The 19,733-nt window shown below is 37.5% G+C and overlaps 1 protein-coding gene across 7 annotated transcripts in view; it reads right to left on the reverse strand.

Moving 5' to 3' along the window:
• Nucleotides 1-19,733, reverse strand: part of TAF1 (TATA-box binding protein associated factor 1) — a 76,620-nt gene that overhangs the window by 10,220 nt on the left and 46,667 nt on the right. For 6 of the 7 annotated variants that reach the window (XM_043895816.1, XM_043895817.1, XM_043895815.1 and 3 more), the window contains exons 33-34: nt 1,231-1,298; nt 572-688 (exon numbers count right to left, since the gene is read on the reverse strand). In XM_043895816.1, the coding sequence (XP_043751751.1) occupies nt 572-688; nt 1,231-1,298 (185 nt within the window). Of the gene's footprint in view, nt 1-571; nt 689-1,230; nt 1,299-13,013; nt 19,351-19,733 lie in introns of those variants that run through there. The other variant, XM_043895821.1, reaches the window with a different exon arrangement.

Raw genomic sequence — 19,733 nt, forward strand, 5'->3', positions numbered from 1 at the left:
CACCAATGGGGCTTCCCAGGTGGTGCTAGTGGTAAAGAACCCACCTGCCAACGCAGGAGATATAGAGATGCGGGTTTGATACCTGGGTCAGGAAGATCCCCTGAAGGAGGGAATGGCCACCCACTCCAGTAATCCTGCCTGGAGAATCCCACAGATAGAAGAGACTGGTGGGTTACAGTTCAAAGGGTCACAAAGAGTTGAACACGACTAAAGCGACTTAGCACAGCATACACAGAACCCCAATGCTGGGGGCAAAGGAACTCCAGGGATTCAAGAGGATGCCTTTGGCCATGGTAGTCAGGAGTCTGGTATTCCTAAATACTGCCTAAACAACTAAGACCCCACCCCATTCATACATCCCACACCTGCCTCTTTTGGATTCAACAAGGCTACCAAGACCCATGGCCCTCACTCACCTTAGCCTTTGAGAAGACAAGAAAGCACACGAAAGGCATATGAAGAGGAAGGACAGAGAAGAAGGGTATCTCAGTAAATACATCTGTTAACATGCTCCCAATTTCCAAAATCAATAAGAAAACTGTAAGAGGAAGTTTCTAGTCCTCAGACTTACCTGAGGTGTGTAAGGCCCTGGGGTCATTGGGTCCAAGCTTTCTAATTCTGCTTCCTCCAAAGCTGCTTCTTTAGCTGTACAAATATCCTTCTCAAGTTGAGTCAAATGCTCATCATACTGAGAAAGAAAAGTAGTGAATTCATTCAATATGTGTTCTAGACATTGAGCAGCAAACAAAAATCCCTGTCTTCGTGGGAGGGAGGTTTAAGAGGGAGGGGACTGTGTACATCTTTGGCGAATTCATGTTGATGTATGGCAGAAATCAAACCAATATTGTAAAGTAATCATCAGTCAATTAAAGATAAATATAATTTAAAAAGTTAAAAGATGAGCACAGAAAAATATGTTTATAAAAACCACTTTCTGATGAACTTACTAAAGTGATGCCAGCCTGTGAAAAAAATCCCTGTCTTCATGAAGCTTCTATTCTAGTGGCAGGATACATATGTTAATAAAGTAAATAATTATACAGCTTATTAAAAACATTTAGTGCTGGGTAAGAAAATAAAGCAGGGAAGGAATACAGACTGTGGGTTGAGGGTTGGGGTGGAATATTACATTTTAAAAAAGGACAGGCAGAGAAGGCCTAGGGAACAAAAGGATTCCAAAAAGGATTCCAAAAAGTTAGATCCTACAGGGACCTCCTCTTTTTCACTTACCTCAGTCAGTGTCTGGTAACAGACGTTCACAATCTCCTGAGCAGTCTTAGTGTATTGACTTTCAGGCCCTATAAATGAAAAAAGACAATGTCATTACTTCAGCTCCAGAAATGCACTTCCTGTCACCAGCAGTGGTGTCCCCTTGCCCTAGGTCCAAAAAATCATGCTTCAGCTTTAACTTGGACTCTTGCTCTAATTTTGGAGGCAGAAAATATCAAACACATACAAAACCAGAGACACTAACATAATGAACTGCCATGTACCTCTTACCCATCTTCAACGATTATCAATAGATGGTCAATCCTGTTTCATTTACACACCAACTTTCACAGTCTTCCCAAATTATTCTGAAGCAAATTCTAGCATTTCATCCATAAATAACATGTTCAATATGTGTCTTAAAGGACTTTTTAAAAGAAATGATCATGGACGATTCTATAATGGTAGATACATATCATTATACATCTGTCAAAACCATAAAAGGTACAATACCCAGCTTGAACTCTAATGCAAACTATGGACTTTGGGTGCTAATGATGTAGATTCATCAATGTAGATTCATCAGTTGTAACAAATGTATCACTCTAGTGGGGGATGTGGATAACAGGGGAGGCTGTGCACCTTGTAGGGGCACAGGGTACATGGGAACACTCTGTACCTTCTGTTCAATTTTGCTCTAACTGCTCTAAAAAATAAAACACAGTAAGAACTATTAAAAAAAACATCTACTGGGGATTTCCCTGGTGGTCCAGCAGCTAAGACTCCACACTCCCAAAGCATGGGGCCTGGGTTTGATCTCTGGTCAGGGAACTAGACCTCATGTGCTGCAACGAAGAGCCTGCATGCCACAACTAAGACCCAGTGCAGCCAAATAAATAAATGAATGTTTTTTAAAAATTAAAAAAAAAAAAAAAAAAACTATATTACACCTAAGGTAGCTAACAATAATTCTTTAATATCATTAAATGGCCAGTCAACATTCACATTTCCCCAATTGTTTTATAAATGCTCTTTTTTTGGAATTATAATCCAATTAATAAGGTCCACACAATAAGGTCCACACACTGCATTTGACAGATGTGTCTCTTTAAGATAGTTAACCAACTGGGTGATTCTTAAGCAAACTACACAGTTCCCCATACAGATTTTGTTATAAGTTGTAAACTGGTGGCTTGCAGGTCAATCCAGTTTTTTTTTCACTCACAAAAAATCAGTTCAGGTGGTGATGTGAAGAAATACCAAATTATTGCATTATATACCTGGAACTAATATATTGTAGGTCAATTATACTTCAATTTAAAAATCACTTCAGTCTGTGAAAATGGACTGAGCTGTGTACTCATACACTTTTCTGTATGTAAATTATATCTCAATTAAAAGCTTAAAAAGAGCTTAATTAGTGGCAACATTTAACAATCAAGAGATTTCATATAAAAACCCAAATGTCTGGCTTCTCTCAAAAAATTAAAAGGTGGCAACACACAGTCAGCATTCTCACGAAGCACCAATGGGCTGGATCTGAGTAGCAGCTGCCCCTTTTAGATAAGGCAAGTGTTTCACACAGCCCCTACCAGGTCTGCTTTGTTTGTTTATGCCTGGAGTCTGAAGGCATCTGAGTTGTTATTCCCTGTCTTAAGTGCTCTATAATATTCTTTAATATACTATTTATTTACCTCTTCATTTGTAAAACATTTTTGAGCACCTCTAGGTGCCAGGCATAATACACAGACATGAGTAAGATACAGACTATATCCTCAAGAAGTTTATGGTCTAGCACAGTGTGTATATTAGTCACTCAGTCGTGTCCAACTCTTTGCAACCCCATGGACTGTCACCCTGCCAGGCTCCTCTATCCATGGAATTCTCCAGGAGATCTTCCCAAGTCAGGGATCAAACCCGGGTCTCCTGAAATGAAGACAGATTCTTTACAGTTTGAGCTACCAGGGTGAGACAGACTATAAACAAATGAGGTGATACAACGCAGTGAAAAAATACCTAAGAGGGTTTAGTAGAGGTATAGAGGAGGAAGTGACCAATGCTGGGATGGAAGAGGGAAAGAAGAATTAGGAAAGGCTTCATAGAGGAGGTAATCCTTGAATTAAACCTACTATTTATCAGGATGTATAGTATAAAAAATAGACCCCATGTGACATTTTCATGCCATAACTACATAACTACTCTGAGTATTGTTATGAAGCTATTCTTCCCTGGTGGCTCAGCTGGTAAAGAATCTGCCTGCAATGAGGAAGACCCAGGTTCAATCCCTGGACTGGGAAGATCCCCTGGAGAATGAAATGGCAACCCACTCCAGTATTCTTGCCTGGAGAATCCCATGGACAGAAGTGCCTGGTGGGCTACAGTCCATGGAGTTGCAAAGAGCTGGACATGACTGAGCAACTAACACTTTATACTTTTTATAGAAACAAATAAGTTCACTTCAGATTAAATTTCTCACAGCGTAGGTCCATCTATTCTTCATAAAAGATGTAAAATAAAGTTGTGTCCTCACACAAGTTGCCTGTGCCAAACCATAAGGAAAACTTAAGTCAACTAAAAGATATTCAGGACATAAAGACAGCCAGAGCTGGCTCACAGTCAGGAATAGTTTTGAGAGATAGGAGTCCACAGCTGAAGTTTCTGAGTTCTAATCTCCTAAAGCCACCAGTAGGTTGGTCCTCAAAGTACTGATGGAGACAGACTGCAAAAGTTATCACACAAGCTTTCATGCTGATTAGAAATGCATGATGCTAGAGAAAACAGGCTGCATACAAGTCACAGGCTTCCTTTACTGAGCAAGTACATCAGCAGCTTATGGCAGTATCCCGGCTCATACACCTACAAGAACCTGACTCATCGCTAAAATTCCAGCCTACAGATTAAGAATTCAGCTCTTCAGTTTTGAAACTGAACCATAAACCAACCCTTTCAATATCTCAATGTTCTCATTTATAATGCAGGGAAAAATTAATTTTATACATTTGCAAAGTTTTCTCCCTTAAACCACGTTAAAGATGTGACTTCTTCATTCCCCATTTTCTTTGCAACACATAACTCTAAAGAAATATCCACTAATAATACTCCAGAATATAAAAAATATACTTATTTATATAGCTAACACACTTCTCTATGTGTTTTGATTACTAGCTGTGTCTGTTCTCAGTTTTTTGACAGTCCATGCTCTCAGGAGTTACAAGTATTTCAGCTATTGAACTCTACATATATGAAAAGTAACAATGAAGTATTTTTTAATGTTTTTTTAAAATCTTTTATTTTGTATTGGGGTATAGCCAATTAGCAATATTGTGATAGTTTCAGGTGAACACTGAAGGAACTCAGTCATACATATACATGTATCCATTCTCTCCCAAACTTCCCTCCCATCCAGGCTGCCACATAACATTGAGTAGAGCTCCACAGCACTGAAGTATTTTTGATGAAAGATGGTGGCGGAGTTGGCAAACCACTGCTAACACCACCAAAAAAGGATAAAAACACCCAGATATCTATGCCTATACCAGAAATTCTTGAATGGGGAGGAAATGAGAGATCCATGAACCCCCTGAAACTGCAAACAGAATTTTGTATGTAATATGTATTTTTTTGAGTAGAAGATCCACGCTTTTCCATCAGATTCTCAAAGGGGTCCATAACCACCTCCATAAAGCTAAAAATTGTGCTCTATAGTCTGCAGTAATCAAGTGCTTACTAAAAGTAGGATGATCAGCTTTAGGTTTCACAGCTTAGGAAGAAAAGAGTCATCCAATGAAAAGACATACACAGACAACAGGGCCTCTGCAGGAATAATAAAGATGCTGGGGCTGTTGTGGGGGAGAAGAGAGTAAATAGAAACTGAGTTTCAATTTCCCAGTCCCTAAAGAATTACTATACAGAAAATCAGAATTTAGCAAGAATAATTCTCAGAATGGCATGAAAATGAATATGAAATATAAGGCTGTCTATGAATTACCACTGTGCCTTACGAGAGAACAAGTGACCCATTTGCAAAAAAGAAACGTTACTTTTGTTTGCAAAAAAGAAAAGTTTTGTTTTTCTCCTCTCTCCTTATTTAGTAATCATGGCAAAGCAGCTGCAAATGTAAACAAATATATTTATATTTATACTTTGCCTCATTCATAAGGACTGGCAGTGGCCTACAGAATTGTCGGGAGCCGTTATGGGAGGTCCCGCCCGTGACAAGGTCATGAAGAAAATACCGGGCAGGCAAGGCCGTCTGAGACCCCATCCATGACGAGGTCATGAGGAAAATACCTGACAGGCAAGGCCGTCTAGGATAAGGGACCCTCCAGGTTGGCCTCGGCCTCTACCCTACCCTATATCCTCCCCTCTTTTCTGCTGTTGTTCTTGTTTGCCCTGCTGCGGATTCTTGTGTTGCCTGCCGAGAGCTCTCCTGCTCCTCTTTCACTGAATGAGAACCAACTTAAAACCCTAATTAATAAATCTCCTGGACGCTGGTACCCTATGAAGGGGCCAGGGATGAAGGAAATGCTTCAGTTCAAACCCTTTAACTGGCATTCTGGCTTGTTTGATAAATGTGTGCTCTCATTGCACAAAGTGCTCATGATTGTTCTAAACATCCTAAGCACAGTACGCTAACAAAAGAAACTATTAAGCATAGGCCCCTTCGCGGGGTGAAAAAAGCTCCACAAATATTATAGCCACAAATGTGCCTAATAGAAAATAGTTTAGATAGAGATTAGCTGGCGACTTCTTGCAGGTAATTAACTTTTAGACTAAGAGCCTGTTTTGTGCCATATCTGCTGTTTTTGAAATCCTTTGCATTTCTGTTCTGTAAAAAATGGAGTCCTATCTAGTTCCCTTGGAGATGACACCTAATAGAAAGAAAATAGATTAACCACAAAAAAGACAGGGTCGGCTACTGAAGTTGCTTAAAGTTGCACCAGGTGCAAACCATAAATTGTCAACAGGCCTGAAAGCCAAAAGATATTATACATAGAGATTAACCATTAAAAAGGCCCTAATAGGCACAGAGCCCTTTGGGGGGTGAGGAAGCCCTATTAGAAAATACAAAAAATATTGTTTTAAAAGTGGTTATTAGATCAACATTTGATTGATGTTAACGTGCTGAGGTTATGCAGTGGACACTATTGTTAATATGGTTAAAGATATAGTAAAATAAGAGTTTAGCCCTAGTGTAAAAACAATAAGATAATTATTAATTTTAACCAAGAGCGCTAAACAGGGGCTGCCTCACCAGAGCCACAGAGTCTTTGTGTGTTAAACTTTTTATAGATAAATTTAGCTGAGAATTTCTGCAAAAAGACTGACTTTTATGTTAACAAGATTGTATGTCTATTATGTTACAACTTGCTGTACCATGAGACTGCCACTTTTCTGTTTTCTGCTAACCTCAAGGCCAGAAGATAATGTACAAAAAATCTATGGGAAAAGACTCTCATAAACAAAAAACATACAGAGCACACCTGGTTTCGTGAAGGACAAGCTGATGTAATGTTAACCTAAGTCTGTATGCTTATCTGCCCCTTAGAAATGTATCAACTTAGGGTATAAAGGCTACGGTGAAAAATAAAGCAACTGCCAGACTCTGCTGCATATTCCTGGTCTGGTCTCTTTCTTTCTCTCTCTCTCCCTCTAGCAGACTTGACCCTATCAAGGCCGGTCCTACGTGTCTCTCTCTCCCCGACGTTGTTCATCCTGAGGGTTCCCCTGGATCCTGCTGGGGCTGGACCTCGGCACAGAATCATATGTAATTCAAATTCAAATGTCCCTAAATAGTGATAATTCCAGTGACAGCTTTGGAAAGTTGATACTTTACTAAAATCAAAGAAAATTCCTTTTGTCATTTCTAAGTTAATTTCACTCTTTAGTAATGTCAGGAGAAGAAAGGAAAGCTATAAGCTTTGTAGTTCTAGCAGTGAGACAGCAAACAAGTATTACTGCTATCTAAAAGGTTTCAGAGGAAAAATACCAGTTGAGTTAGCAGTCCTGCACAACCAAGAGAAGGGGGTTTGTAATCACTCTCAAGCTCACATTTCCTTTGAGAACATTTCCACAAATACTAAAAATAACTTTCCTCCTAAAAAGATGAGCACTGTGTCAAAACAAGCATAACAGTGTAGGGGACATGCATGTGTTGCAATGTGAATCATTAAAATTAAAAAATAAAATCTCAGTAGCAGTAGAAAGCTTTAAAAAATCAGTGCCAGATTTAAAAAGAAAAAAAATCTGCACAGCTAATTCCTGAAGAAACTAGAATTACTAAATTCAATTATGCACAGTCAACAGATCCCTAAAAGATAGGCTTGGGCTCTCTCAATTCTGAGATAGATATTTATCTCAAATTAGGTTCAGAAAAAGCCTTTCCTGGTGTCTCAGACAGTAAAGAGTTTGCCAATGCAGGAGACCTGGGTTTGATCCCTGGGTTGGGAAGATCCCCTGCAGAAGGGAATAGCAACTCACTCCAGCATTCTTGCCTGGAGAATTCCATGGACAGAAAAGCCTGGCAAACTACAGTCCATGGGGTTGCAAAGAGTCGGACACAACTGAGCTACAAACACACACCCAGGTCCAGAAAAGGTAAAAAGAGAAGTGAATTTAATCTTGCAGACTGTAGTTAGGCTCTTTACATTAAGATCAAATGCAGATTAAGATGTTTAGTTTCCAAGATAAGATGTTTGAGCTCTCAAACCAGAGTAACAAAACTCAGAATCTGGACTAGAAACTCAAGAAGCTAGAAACTATCCAGAGGGGAATTGGGATAATAAATCTCACTGGACATGGGAAGGATTTACATTCAGGACCTACTTGATAAAAAGACCCAAAGAATGTTAAAATACTTCCCCTCCAAATGAACCATTCCGTTTAGCAACTTAAAAAATATACACATAACCTTGGCTAAACCCGTTCATCTAATATTTCTACAATCAGAAAAAGAACAATACAGACAATTCAAAACACCTTTTCCTGTAGCGTAAAATTTATAACATCTTAACACTTCATTTTTAAGTACTTGCTATCAGCCAGGTACAGTGCCAGCTTCTGATGATAGAAAGATTAAGAAAAAAAAAAAAAAGACAAAAGCCAAGACATAAGTCCTTGTCCTTGATGTCCTTTCATGGCTTCACAGAATATAACATATACACAAACTGCTAACTGCCAAATCCACTGAATATTTTTCAGACTAAATCCAAGCAGTACCATGTTACATTTGCAATTGACATTCACTTCTTCCTTGAAACTCTCTAAACTTGTGCTTCTACAGCACCATCTCCAATTTTTCTTGGTATTGCACCTCTTTCTCTGGCCATTAGTTCATTCAATAGATAGTTATGGAGTCTTTACTATGTGCGAAGCATTATCCTACACACTGTGGATATAAAACAGACATGGTTTCTGCTTCCATGGAGCTTACAGCAATCACTTATTAGATTTAGGCCATTAAGTCTTTCTACGCCCATTTTTCTTCTATATTCTTCACCTAACTCTGTGTGTGTGTGTGTATTGTGTCCGACTCTTTGCGAGCCCGTGGACTGTAGCCCGCCAGGCTCGTCTGTCCCTGGAATTTCCCATGCAAGAATACTGGAGTGGTTTGCTATGCTCTCCTCCAGGGGATCGTCCTGACCCAAGGATTGAACTCACATCTCATTATGTCTCCTACATAAGCAGGTAGGTTCTTTACCACTAGCACCACCTGGGAAGCCCTCACCTAATTGTACATGATACCAACTATAATAGCTTATATAGAATAAATGAGGAAAGTTAACATTGATTTATAACCCTCATGGTAACAAGGTCTTGTTTTGTTTCTACTAGCACCACAGAAAACACATTGCCTTGAAAATATATTATAAAAACTCCCAGGCTAAAAAGAAAGCCTGTTTTTCCATGTCTCCTTTTTCTTTTAACAAGTGATCATCTTTATTTTCCCAAACAATGTTTTTGAAAATGTGGGCTTTGTTGAAGCCTTAACATTTTCTGGTGCATATCTGTTTACCAGCATATTATAATATCTCACTCACCATAAGCATAGGACTTTCAGTGAGATGTTGCCTTGTAACAGACTGCTATATCACTATTTACTAGCTCAATACAGTACATCAGAAAAGAGGACTAATAAGTTATGGACATCATATGTCTACTCCTTGTCAAATTTAAGCAGAACCTGAATTCTTGAACAACAAATAAATATTCTCACAGAAATGTCAAGTGACAATTACCACTGGGCATTCTTCCTTTACTTCAGACACAGTTTTTTGTTTAATATGAAATCGTTCAGTCATGTCCGATTCTTTGCGACCCCATGGACTGCAGCCTACCAGGTTCCTCCGTCCATGGGATTTTCCAGGCAAGAATACTGGAGTGGGTTGCCATTTCCTTCTCCATAATATATATGTAGACACCCACATATTTTTTATTGAGGCATAGTTGATTTATATTAAAGTGTACAACATAGTAATTCAAAATTTTTATACATTATATTCCCTTTAGTTATAAAATACTGGCTGATGTTCCCTGTGCTATACAATATATCCTTGTACCTTTTTTATACATAGTAGAGGCCACAGCATATTTTTAATTGAAGTATAATTGATTTACAACATTGTGATAGTTTTAGGTATACAGCAAAGTGATTCATTTATTTATATACATTCTTTTTCAGATTCTTTTTCATTATAGATTTTTATAAGATATTGAATATATTAATAGTTCCCTGTACTATATACTAGATCCTTGATATTTAGCTATTTTACATATAGCAATGTGTATCTATTAATTTCAAACATCTAATTTATCCGTTCTTCCACCTTTCCCCTTTGGTAATTGTAAGTTTGTTTTCTTTTTTTAATGTTTTATTTATTTATTGACTGTGCTGAGTCTTTGCTGCTGCGAGAGGCTTTCTCTTTTCATGGTGCATGGGCTTCTCATTGTGGTGGGTTCTCTTATTGCAGAGCACAGGGTCCAGAGCATGCAGCCTCAGTAGTTGTGGTGCATAGGCTTAGGTGCCCCATGGTATGTAGGATCTTCCTGGACCAGGGATTGAACCCGTGTCCCCTGCACTGGCAGGCTGACTGTTAATCACTGGGCCACCAGGGAAGCCCTGTAAGTTTGTTTTCTATGTCTGTGAGTCTATTTCTATTTTGTAAATAAGTTCTTTTGTATCACTTGAGATTTTACATGTAAGTAGTATCATATGATCCTTTTTTTATGGTTGAGTGATACTCCATTGTGTGTGTGTGTAAATTCTTTTTTTATTCATTCATCTGTTGATGGACATTTAGGTTGCTTCCATGTCTTGGCTGGTTGTAAACAGTGCTACCATAAACACTGGGGTGCGTATATCTTTTTGAATTAGAGTTTTCATCTTTTCCAGGCAAATGCCTAGGAGTACAACTGCTAGATCATATGGTAACTCTATTTTTCTTTTTTCTTTTTAGAAAAATTTTATTGGAATATAGCTGCTTTACAATGTTGTGTTAGTTTCTGCTGTACAACAAAATGAATCAGCTATATGTATATATATGCCCTCTTTTTTTTTTATCTCCTTCCCACTTAAGGTCACCACTGAACATTGAGCAGAATTCCCTGTGCTATACAGGTTCTCATTAGTTATTTTATACATAGTATCAATACTGTATATATGTCAATCCCAATCTCCCAATTCAACCCACCCCGCCCTTCCCCCCATCCCCCTCTGGTATCCATATGTTTGTTCTCTAAGTCTGTGTTTCTATTTCTGCTTTGCAAACAGGTTTATTTTTATTTTTTAAGGAATCTCCATACTGTTATCCATAATCAGCAGCCACAGCAGTTTTAAAAGCAAAGCAGAAATTCAATTTTTTTCTGAAGCATTCATAATGCTACATAGTTCATTCTTTGCCTTTTTGAGTCATATAGAAACAGAATTTACTTAATCAATATCACATACTTAGATGAAAGAAAAATGGTCCATAACAATGTCAAGTAAAAATTGTACAACCAAATATATGCTTTCATTTGTAAAAAAGAAAAAAAATATATGGTATGTACAAAAAAGGCCCAGATGCTTCACACCAAACCTAATGGTACTCTGGAGAACAGGATGGGAAAAGGAGAAGGACAGGGAGATTTTTCCCTTTCACTTTATACAATTTTATATGGTTTGATTTTTTTTTAATGCACATGTAACTTTTTATGATGGAAAATTCCAGTGTAAGTTATATACTTGAATTTTACAGACATAATTTGGCAAAGATTTTAAAACACTGATAATTCCCAGAGCTGGAAAGATTGTAGGGAAACAGACATTCTCCTTCACTGTCATTTTTATTATAAACAGGTGCAACCCTTTTAGAACACAATTTTAGAACATCTATCAAAATTTCCTACAAATGTACAAGGATATCAATTATGATACAAATATATGTATATATATTATCAATATATATTGTATCATATATATATTTGTATCATATAATATATGTATATATAATATGATACAAATATATGCTATGGAATACATTAAAAAGAATGATAGAGATCTCTATGTACCAACAATAAGACAGGATCAGTAAAGATGTTAATTCTCTCTAGATTGATCTATAGGTTTACCTCAATTCCTATTAAAATTCCAGCAAGACTTTTTTTTGTAGATATAGACAAAATTCTTCTAAAATTTATGTGGAAAGGCAAAAGAATAAGAACACAATTTATAAAAAGAATAAAGTGAGAGGAATCACTCTACCTGATGATAACACTTACAGTAGCTTAGCTGCAGTAATCACGGCAGTGTGCAGAGGGATAGGTCAGTAGAACAAAATAAACCCAGAAGACCCATGTACTTAGCTGATTTTTCACAAAGGTGCTCAGAGCAATTTACTGATGTAACAATAGCCTTCTCAACAAACAATAATGGAACAGTAGAACATCCATAGGCAAAAAGAAAAAGAACCTCAGTCTAAATCTCATATTGTATATAAATTCAAAATGGATCATGGATTTAAATGTACAACACTAAAACTATAAACTTTTAGAAAAGAAAAAATAAGAGGGCTTCCCTGGTGGCTCAGAGGTAAAGAATCCACCTGCCAATGCAGGAGACACAGGTTCGATCCCCGATCTGGGAAGATCCCACATGCTGCAGAGCAGCTAAGCCCATGTACCGCACTACTGAGCCTGTGCTCTAGAGTCTGGGAACCCCAACTACTGAGACCATGTGCTGCAACTACTGAAGCCCAAGAGCCTAGAGCCTTTGCTCTGCAACAAGAGAAGCCACCGCAATGAGAAGCCTGCACACTGCAACTAGAAAGTTGCCCCCACTAGCCACAACTAGAAAAAAGCCTGCACAGCAACGAAGACCTAGCAGAGCCAAAAATAAATAATAAAAATTTTTTAAAAAAGAAAATATAAGAGAAAACCTTTGTGATCCTGAGTAAAGCAACAACTCCTTAGAGACGTACCAGGAGCGCAATCCAAAAAGAAAGAACTGATAAATTGGATTTCATCAAAATGAAGCATTTCTGTTCTTCCAGAAATACTGTCCAAGGACTGAAAAGATACAGACTAGAAAAATTCTTTGTAAATCATATATCTAATAAAGGAAGTGTACCTAGAATACATAAAGAACCCTTAAAACTCATTAATCTTAATAATGCAATTAAAACTGGGGCAGGACTTCTCTCATGGCTCAGTGGTAAAGAATCCGCCTGCCAATGCAGGAGACATGTGTTTGATCCCAAGTCCCAGAAGATCCCACGTGCAGTGGGGCAACTAAGCCAATACACCACAACTACTGAGCCCACGTGCTGAAACTGCAGAAGCCCACACACTCCAGAGCCTGTGCTCCACAAGAGAAGCCACCACAATGAGAAGCTGGCACACCACAACCAGACAGTGGCCCCCACTCGCCATAACTGGAGAAAAGCCCGAGCAGCAACAAAGACCCAGTACAGCCAAAACAAAACCTGTGGCAAAGAAACAGACACTTCACCAAAGAAAATACATGGGTGGTGAATATGCGCATGAAAAGATATTTAGTATCAATAGCCATTAGGGGAATGCAAAGTAAAAACACAATGAGAAAGATGAACAGATACAATTTATTTAAATAGTGGTAATACTAAATACTGCAGAGAAACTATGATTGGTTCATTGCTGGAGGAAATGCAAAATGGTACAGGCATTCTGGAAAAGAGTAGAGCAGTTTCTCAGAAAACTACACATATATCTACCATCTCATTCTTGGGCATTTATCTCAGAGAAAGGAAATTTTGCATTCATACAAAATCGTGTACATGAATGTTCATACCAGCTTTATTCATAATGGCAAAATACTGGAGAACTGAATATCTTTCAATGACTGAATAGCTGAACCAACTTCTGGTATGATGAACACTACTCAACAACTTAAAACATGAACTACTGACACATACAATAATTTGAATTATGCCTAGTTCATAGGCATATGAAAAAAAAGGCAATCTCAAAAATATTGTACTACTCTTTATATAAGATGCTCAAGTATCAAAAGTATAGAGATGGAGAACAGCTAGGTGGTTGCCAAGGAACCAGGAGAAAGGTGTGTGCACGTGGAGGGACAGGAATACAAAGAGGTATCATCAGGGAGTTCTTTTGTGATGACAGACCAGTTCTAAACCTTGATTGTGGTGGTTAGGTGATGGCATAAAACTGGATAAAAAATATACATGCACAGATGAATATAGATTTTTTTCAAAGTGCAAACTGAATAAAGTCTGTAATCTTGTTAATGATAATGCATCAATTTCCTGATTTTGATATTGAACCACAGCTATCTAAGATGTTGCCATTGGAGGAAGGTACATAAAATAAAGGTTATACAGGTCTCTACAGACTATTTTTGTAATTTCTTGAGTCTAAATTATTTCAAAATAGAAGCTTAAAAAAAGAGGATCAGGATATATTCATGAACAAAGAGAGCAAATTAAAGGGTAAGTATCTATAAAAATGTCCATTTTTGCCAAAAAAAAAAAAAAAGACAAACAGTTAAAAACTAATGTGTAATTATTTACCATGTTTTGAGTAAGTACAGAAAAAAAGATTAAAGGATATACACCAAACTGTTACCTCTAGGGAATAAAACCATGGAAATAGGAGTGTGCGGGTAGGAAGAAGCTTTTCTCTTCTTTTGCAGAAGGAAAGATTTATTACTTGCAGCAAGTAAGAACACTGGGGATCTTTCCCAAAGCAGTGTCTCTGGAAGTTTTAATATTTAATTCTATCTATTTCTGTATCATCTGACCTTTTTTTATAAGAAGTATGAATTACTAAGGAGGTCTGTTGTTTAGTCGCTCAGTCATTCTGGCTCTTCATGACCCCATGGACCATCCACCGGGCTCCTCTGTCCATAGGATTTTCCAGGCAAGAATACTGGAGTGGGTTGCCATTTCCCTCTCCAATTAGAGGTTTATCTGACAAAAATGCAAATGATAGGTTAGAAAGAGGTAAGTCTAGAAGTCTAGAGGCTGGGATATTGGCCAGGTGACTATTTATTGTACTAATTTAGGCAAAATATAATGAGGGTTTTAGTGATATGCTGGAAGTCAGGGATCTATTCAACAGGAAGAATCAAAAATACCTGTGAGGTTTCCAGCTGCTACTCAGTGATGCTAGTAACCCATTAAATCCAGACTGGAAACAGTAAAGGAGTGAGTCAAGTAAAGGACACAGGGAGAAAGTTGGAATGCAGAAGGACAGTAGAATATTCAGTTTGAAGCATGTTTCAAGTTCCACTGGGACATCCAAGAGGAAATGTTCAGCAGGTGGTTGGGATATATATAGATCTTTGCCCAGAATAGAGTTAAGAGTCATCAGAAAGAGGTGGTGGTTAAACTTGTAGTAACAAGCAGAATAACATTCAGTAAAGGAGACTGAAAAGTAATGGTAATTCATGTCAATGTATGGCAAAAACCACTACAATATTGTAAAGTAATTAGCCTCCAACTAATAAAAATAAATGGAAAAAAAAAGTAATGGTCTAAGAGGTAGAAGGAAAGTAAGAGCTGAAAGTTGTCATGAAGCCAATCATACTATAATTCCAAGGAAGAAATGCTCAATGATGTCAAAGAGTGGGGTGAGGTAAAGATAAGGACTGAAAAGTGCCCACTATACCTGGCAATTATGTGATCCTGTTCACTTGGTATGCTTGGCAGAGTAGAAACTAGATTAAAGCTGAGTGAGACACGGATGGCAGGTAAAGAATAGAGAGACACATTACATGTTCATTTAAAAAGAAAGAAAAAAAAAGAAATTCTGATCCATGCTACAACATGGATAGTTGAACCTTGGAAGCATTATGCAAAGTGAAATAAAAGCCAGATACAAAAGGACAAATATTTTATTTATTGTATGATTCTACTCATATAAGGTTCCTGGGAGAGGCAAATTCACTGAAAGAAAGTAGAGTAGAGTTTACCAAGAACTGGGGGTGGTAGAATGGGGATGCTGAGCTTCTGTTTGGGAGAAAGAAATGGTTCTGGAAACCGATAGTGGTGATGCTTGCACAACATTATGAATGTACTTAATGCCAGCGAATTGTAAATTTAAAAATGGGTGAAAAGGTAAATTTTTATGTCATGTATATTTTACCACAATAAAAACAAACAAAAAGTCAGTTATGAAAAGAATGGATGGCAGCAAGGGCCTGAAGCGGTATCAAAAGAGATTTTATTTTCTTTAATGATGTGAGACTTAACCTCCATGTAGGAATACTTATACCTTGGCCCCAATCTAAGGAAAGTTATTGACAGAAAAAAAGAACCTTAATATTTATTAATGGCCAAACTTACAGACAGACTTAGAAACTAGTATACAAAAATACTTTAAGCATTATATTAACCTGTTAACAATACTATTCTTCAAACTGATTGAAACCTTTAGATTTAATAACCACTTTGCAGGAGGGGAGCACATGTACAATAGTAGCAAAACTCTTAAATTAGCCAGGAATAAACTCAACAACAAAAACAGTAGATGCTCAATAACAATAAAAACTATAAAACATAAAGAAATAAACAAAAGATGCCTAGAAATTATACAACATAACCTAAAAGTCTTTATTGACAAAGGTAAAAGAACAAGTGAATAAATGAAGAAACATGAGCTTTTAGATGGAGAAACATATTACAAAGATATACATTCTCTTCAAATTAATCCATAAATTAAAATAAGATTTCAAAATTATCTGTCACTGACAAGTTAGAATTTAACAAAAATGATCCTAGAGTTTATTTAGGCTAATTGGGGAAAGATAGTCACATCAGAGGAATTTAAAATTATAATGTCTAAATGATAATCAGAGACACTATCTGGTGATAATAGTGCAGATTAGATAAATAAATAAAACAGAAAGCTCCAAAATAGGTTAAAGAATATATAAGAATCTACTACATGATAAAGGTAGCATTTTGTACTAATGTACAAAAGGACAGACCATTCCATAAGTACAACTTGGACACTATGGCTAATTCTTTGGAAGAGAAAGTAAGTTAGATATTTACCTTATATCTTAGATTCTATTTTTAAAAATCAGTAAATGTTTAAATATTATACATATTAGAAGAAAATATAGTTGGCTATCTCAGAGTAGGGAAGGTCTTTTAAACAATTATACAGAAATCTAAACAGCAAAGACTGATAAATATAACTACATAAAAATGAAATTTCTATCTCAGAAAATACAATAAACCTAAAGACCTTCTTGGGCACAATAGAGTAATTGCTACTGAATTAGTCTTCCCACTGTAACCAGAAAACTGCAAAAAAAATAAATGAACCAACTGTTTCTGACCAAGAAGTATAGGACTGTCATTCTTGAGAGAAAGGAAATAAAGGAAGTGAGCCCTACAATTGTCCTTGGCTTTCTGCTGAATCCAAGAAAAGCACAGCAGTCTGACTAAGCCATAGAAACAGATACTGGAGTCTGAGGAGGCTAGAACAGTTGGAAATTGCAGGACAGAACTGGAGAGGAGGGAACTCCAGACAATCTAAGATCTGCAGAAAAGCTCTCTTAAATCTTCAGCTGAATGCTAAGCTGCACATGTGTATACGATGAGCTCCACAAAAGAGTCCTATACACAGAACTATTAGAGATCACACAGGGTTGGGAGTTACTCAAACAAAAGTGTAGAAAAAAACTTCCCTGGAGATTTTTAGGGTAAATTTATTGTTTTATCTAATCTAAAACTTCAGGCACTCAGATTTTATGATATGTGATCTATTTATCATAGATAAGATGGCTTCTTATTAATTTTTGGTTTGAAGAACACTGGAGGAGGAACTTGCTAGGAAATTCTTTGGGAAAAGGGGTTTCATCACGAATAGTTTGGCATCATCTATTGGTACAGACTATGCGGGCGTGTGTGCATGCTCAGTCATGTCCAACTCTCTGCAACCCCATTGACTGTAGTCCGCCAGGCTCCTCTGTCCATGGGATTCTCCAGGCAAGGATACTGGAGTGGGTTGTCATGCCCTCCTCCAGGGGATCTTTCCGACTCAAGGATGAAACTTGTGTCTCCTGTCTCCTGCATTGGCAGGCGGATTCTATACCACTGAGCCACCTGGGAAGCCCATAGACTATGCAGTTTATCTTAAATTTAATCAAACATTAAGTATTAAGGCCTCTGCCAACTACTTTACGGTTTTGCTAAGACTGGTATAAAGTTTGGGTTGTGTTTTTCAGACAGGATTTCTTTATCTGTATTATTCTCACCAACATGGAATGTTATATGACTTTTATTGCGAATAGTTCTGATCCCAAGTTTTGGGTTTCTCTGATTATTAATGTTCCTTCAAATGTAATCTGAACATGAACAGAGGCTCTGCGATTGATTCAGCACCTATGTGGTAGCTGAACAGACCTAAAGGCTTAAACTCTAATACTAGTGTGCAGTCTATCACCACCACCTCTAGTACAAGACCTGAGTCCTCCAACATATACTGCATACTTCTAGGTGAAGTATTACTTATCTTTCACTTGTTGCTCGATGATCCTGACCTTAGTGCTAAGCATTCTAGCTATGTACAACTTAGCTCATATGTTATATACATGATAATGAAAGTATGTAAAACGCTATAGAAATATGCCATTATGCAGTGTGATATGTGTGAAGAATTTGAATGGAAAGGGTCAAAATAATGTTAACCAGAGATACCATTCTAACTTTGCTAGTAAAATTTTTTGAAATAAAAAGGTTAAAGCAGGGAATAGATTCCACATTTTATTACTATTAATTAGAAATAGAGGCAGGTTCATATCTGGCCAACCAACACAGTTTTAAATAAAAGTATTATTTTGTATATAGTACCTGATGGTAGGAAACATCTCATATGTGCCTTCAACTCCATAATGGATATCCTTTTAGCACAAAAAAGGGGCACATTTCTTATCACATGACACCACTAACCCTTTCTGCCCTATTCAGAGGTTTCTTATACTCTCATCCACTGGTTAAGGATGAGGGGAAGACAGCCTTCTAGGCTGTCTACTGCTGCTACCAAATTATTATTTACTTCCCCTTGGGGGAAAAAAAATTCCTCCTACTTTGAGGCTTGTTCTCTACCATGCCAGAGGTTGAAAACGAGCTGCCTTGGAGCTAGATTTGGCCAGCAGATAGATGTTTTTACTTGGCTTTCAGAGTTAAAAATTTTTTCTAAACAATTTGCAAATATGTAAAAATGGGAAATGTCACACGTACACAAAATCCAGATTTTCAGCTTCTCCTGAAAAATTAAGATACCAAGTGACATGGATACTCATCTCCTTAGGAAACAATCAGATGCAGTAAAGTACAAGCCTCTTTAGATGGAATATACATACTCTTCCAGTTTACCACAATCCACACTTGGCCCACCTCAACTCATTTACATTACTTGCCTGGCCCCTATAGGCCACTTGAGTTTGAGATCTCTGCTCTTCACCTTTACTCACCATCATTAACCAACTCACATTCACCAAGGACTTACACACCTGGCACAATCTTCTTGGCTCCAAATCCCTCTCCACTATGATGGGTTACTCTAATGTTCATATGTACCACCTATCCAAAATCCTTGCAAATCTTCATGCCAATGGTTTGCACCTCCATTCCAGCCAAACATATACGAAAGCTGTGGTACATATACACAATGGAATATTACTCAGCCATTAAAAAGAATACATTTGAATCAGTTCTAATGAGATAGATGAAACTGGAGCCCATTATACAGAGTGAAGTAAGCCAGAAAGATAAACACCAATACAGTATACTAAACACATATATATGGAGTTTAGAAAGATGGTAACAATAACCCTATATGCAAGACAGAAAAAGAGACACAGATGTATAGAACAGACTTTTGGACTCTATGGGAGAAGGCGAGGGTGGGATGATCTGAGAGAAGAGCATTGAAACATGTATATTATCAAGTGTGAAACAGATCGCCAGTCCAGGTTGGATGCATGAGACAAGTGCTCAGGGCTGGTGCACTGGGATGACCCAGAGGGATAGGAT

This window comes from Cervus elaphus, chromosome X (assembly GCF_910594005.1).
Source record: "Cervus elaphus chromosome X, mCerEla1.1, whole genome shotgun sequence".
In the NCBI taxonomy this organism is placed as follows: Eukaryota; Metazoa; Chordata; class Mammalia; order Artiodactyla; family Cervidae; genus Cervus; species Cervus elaphus.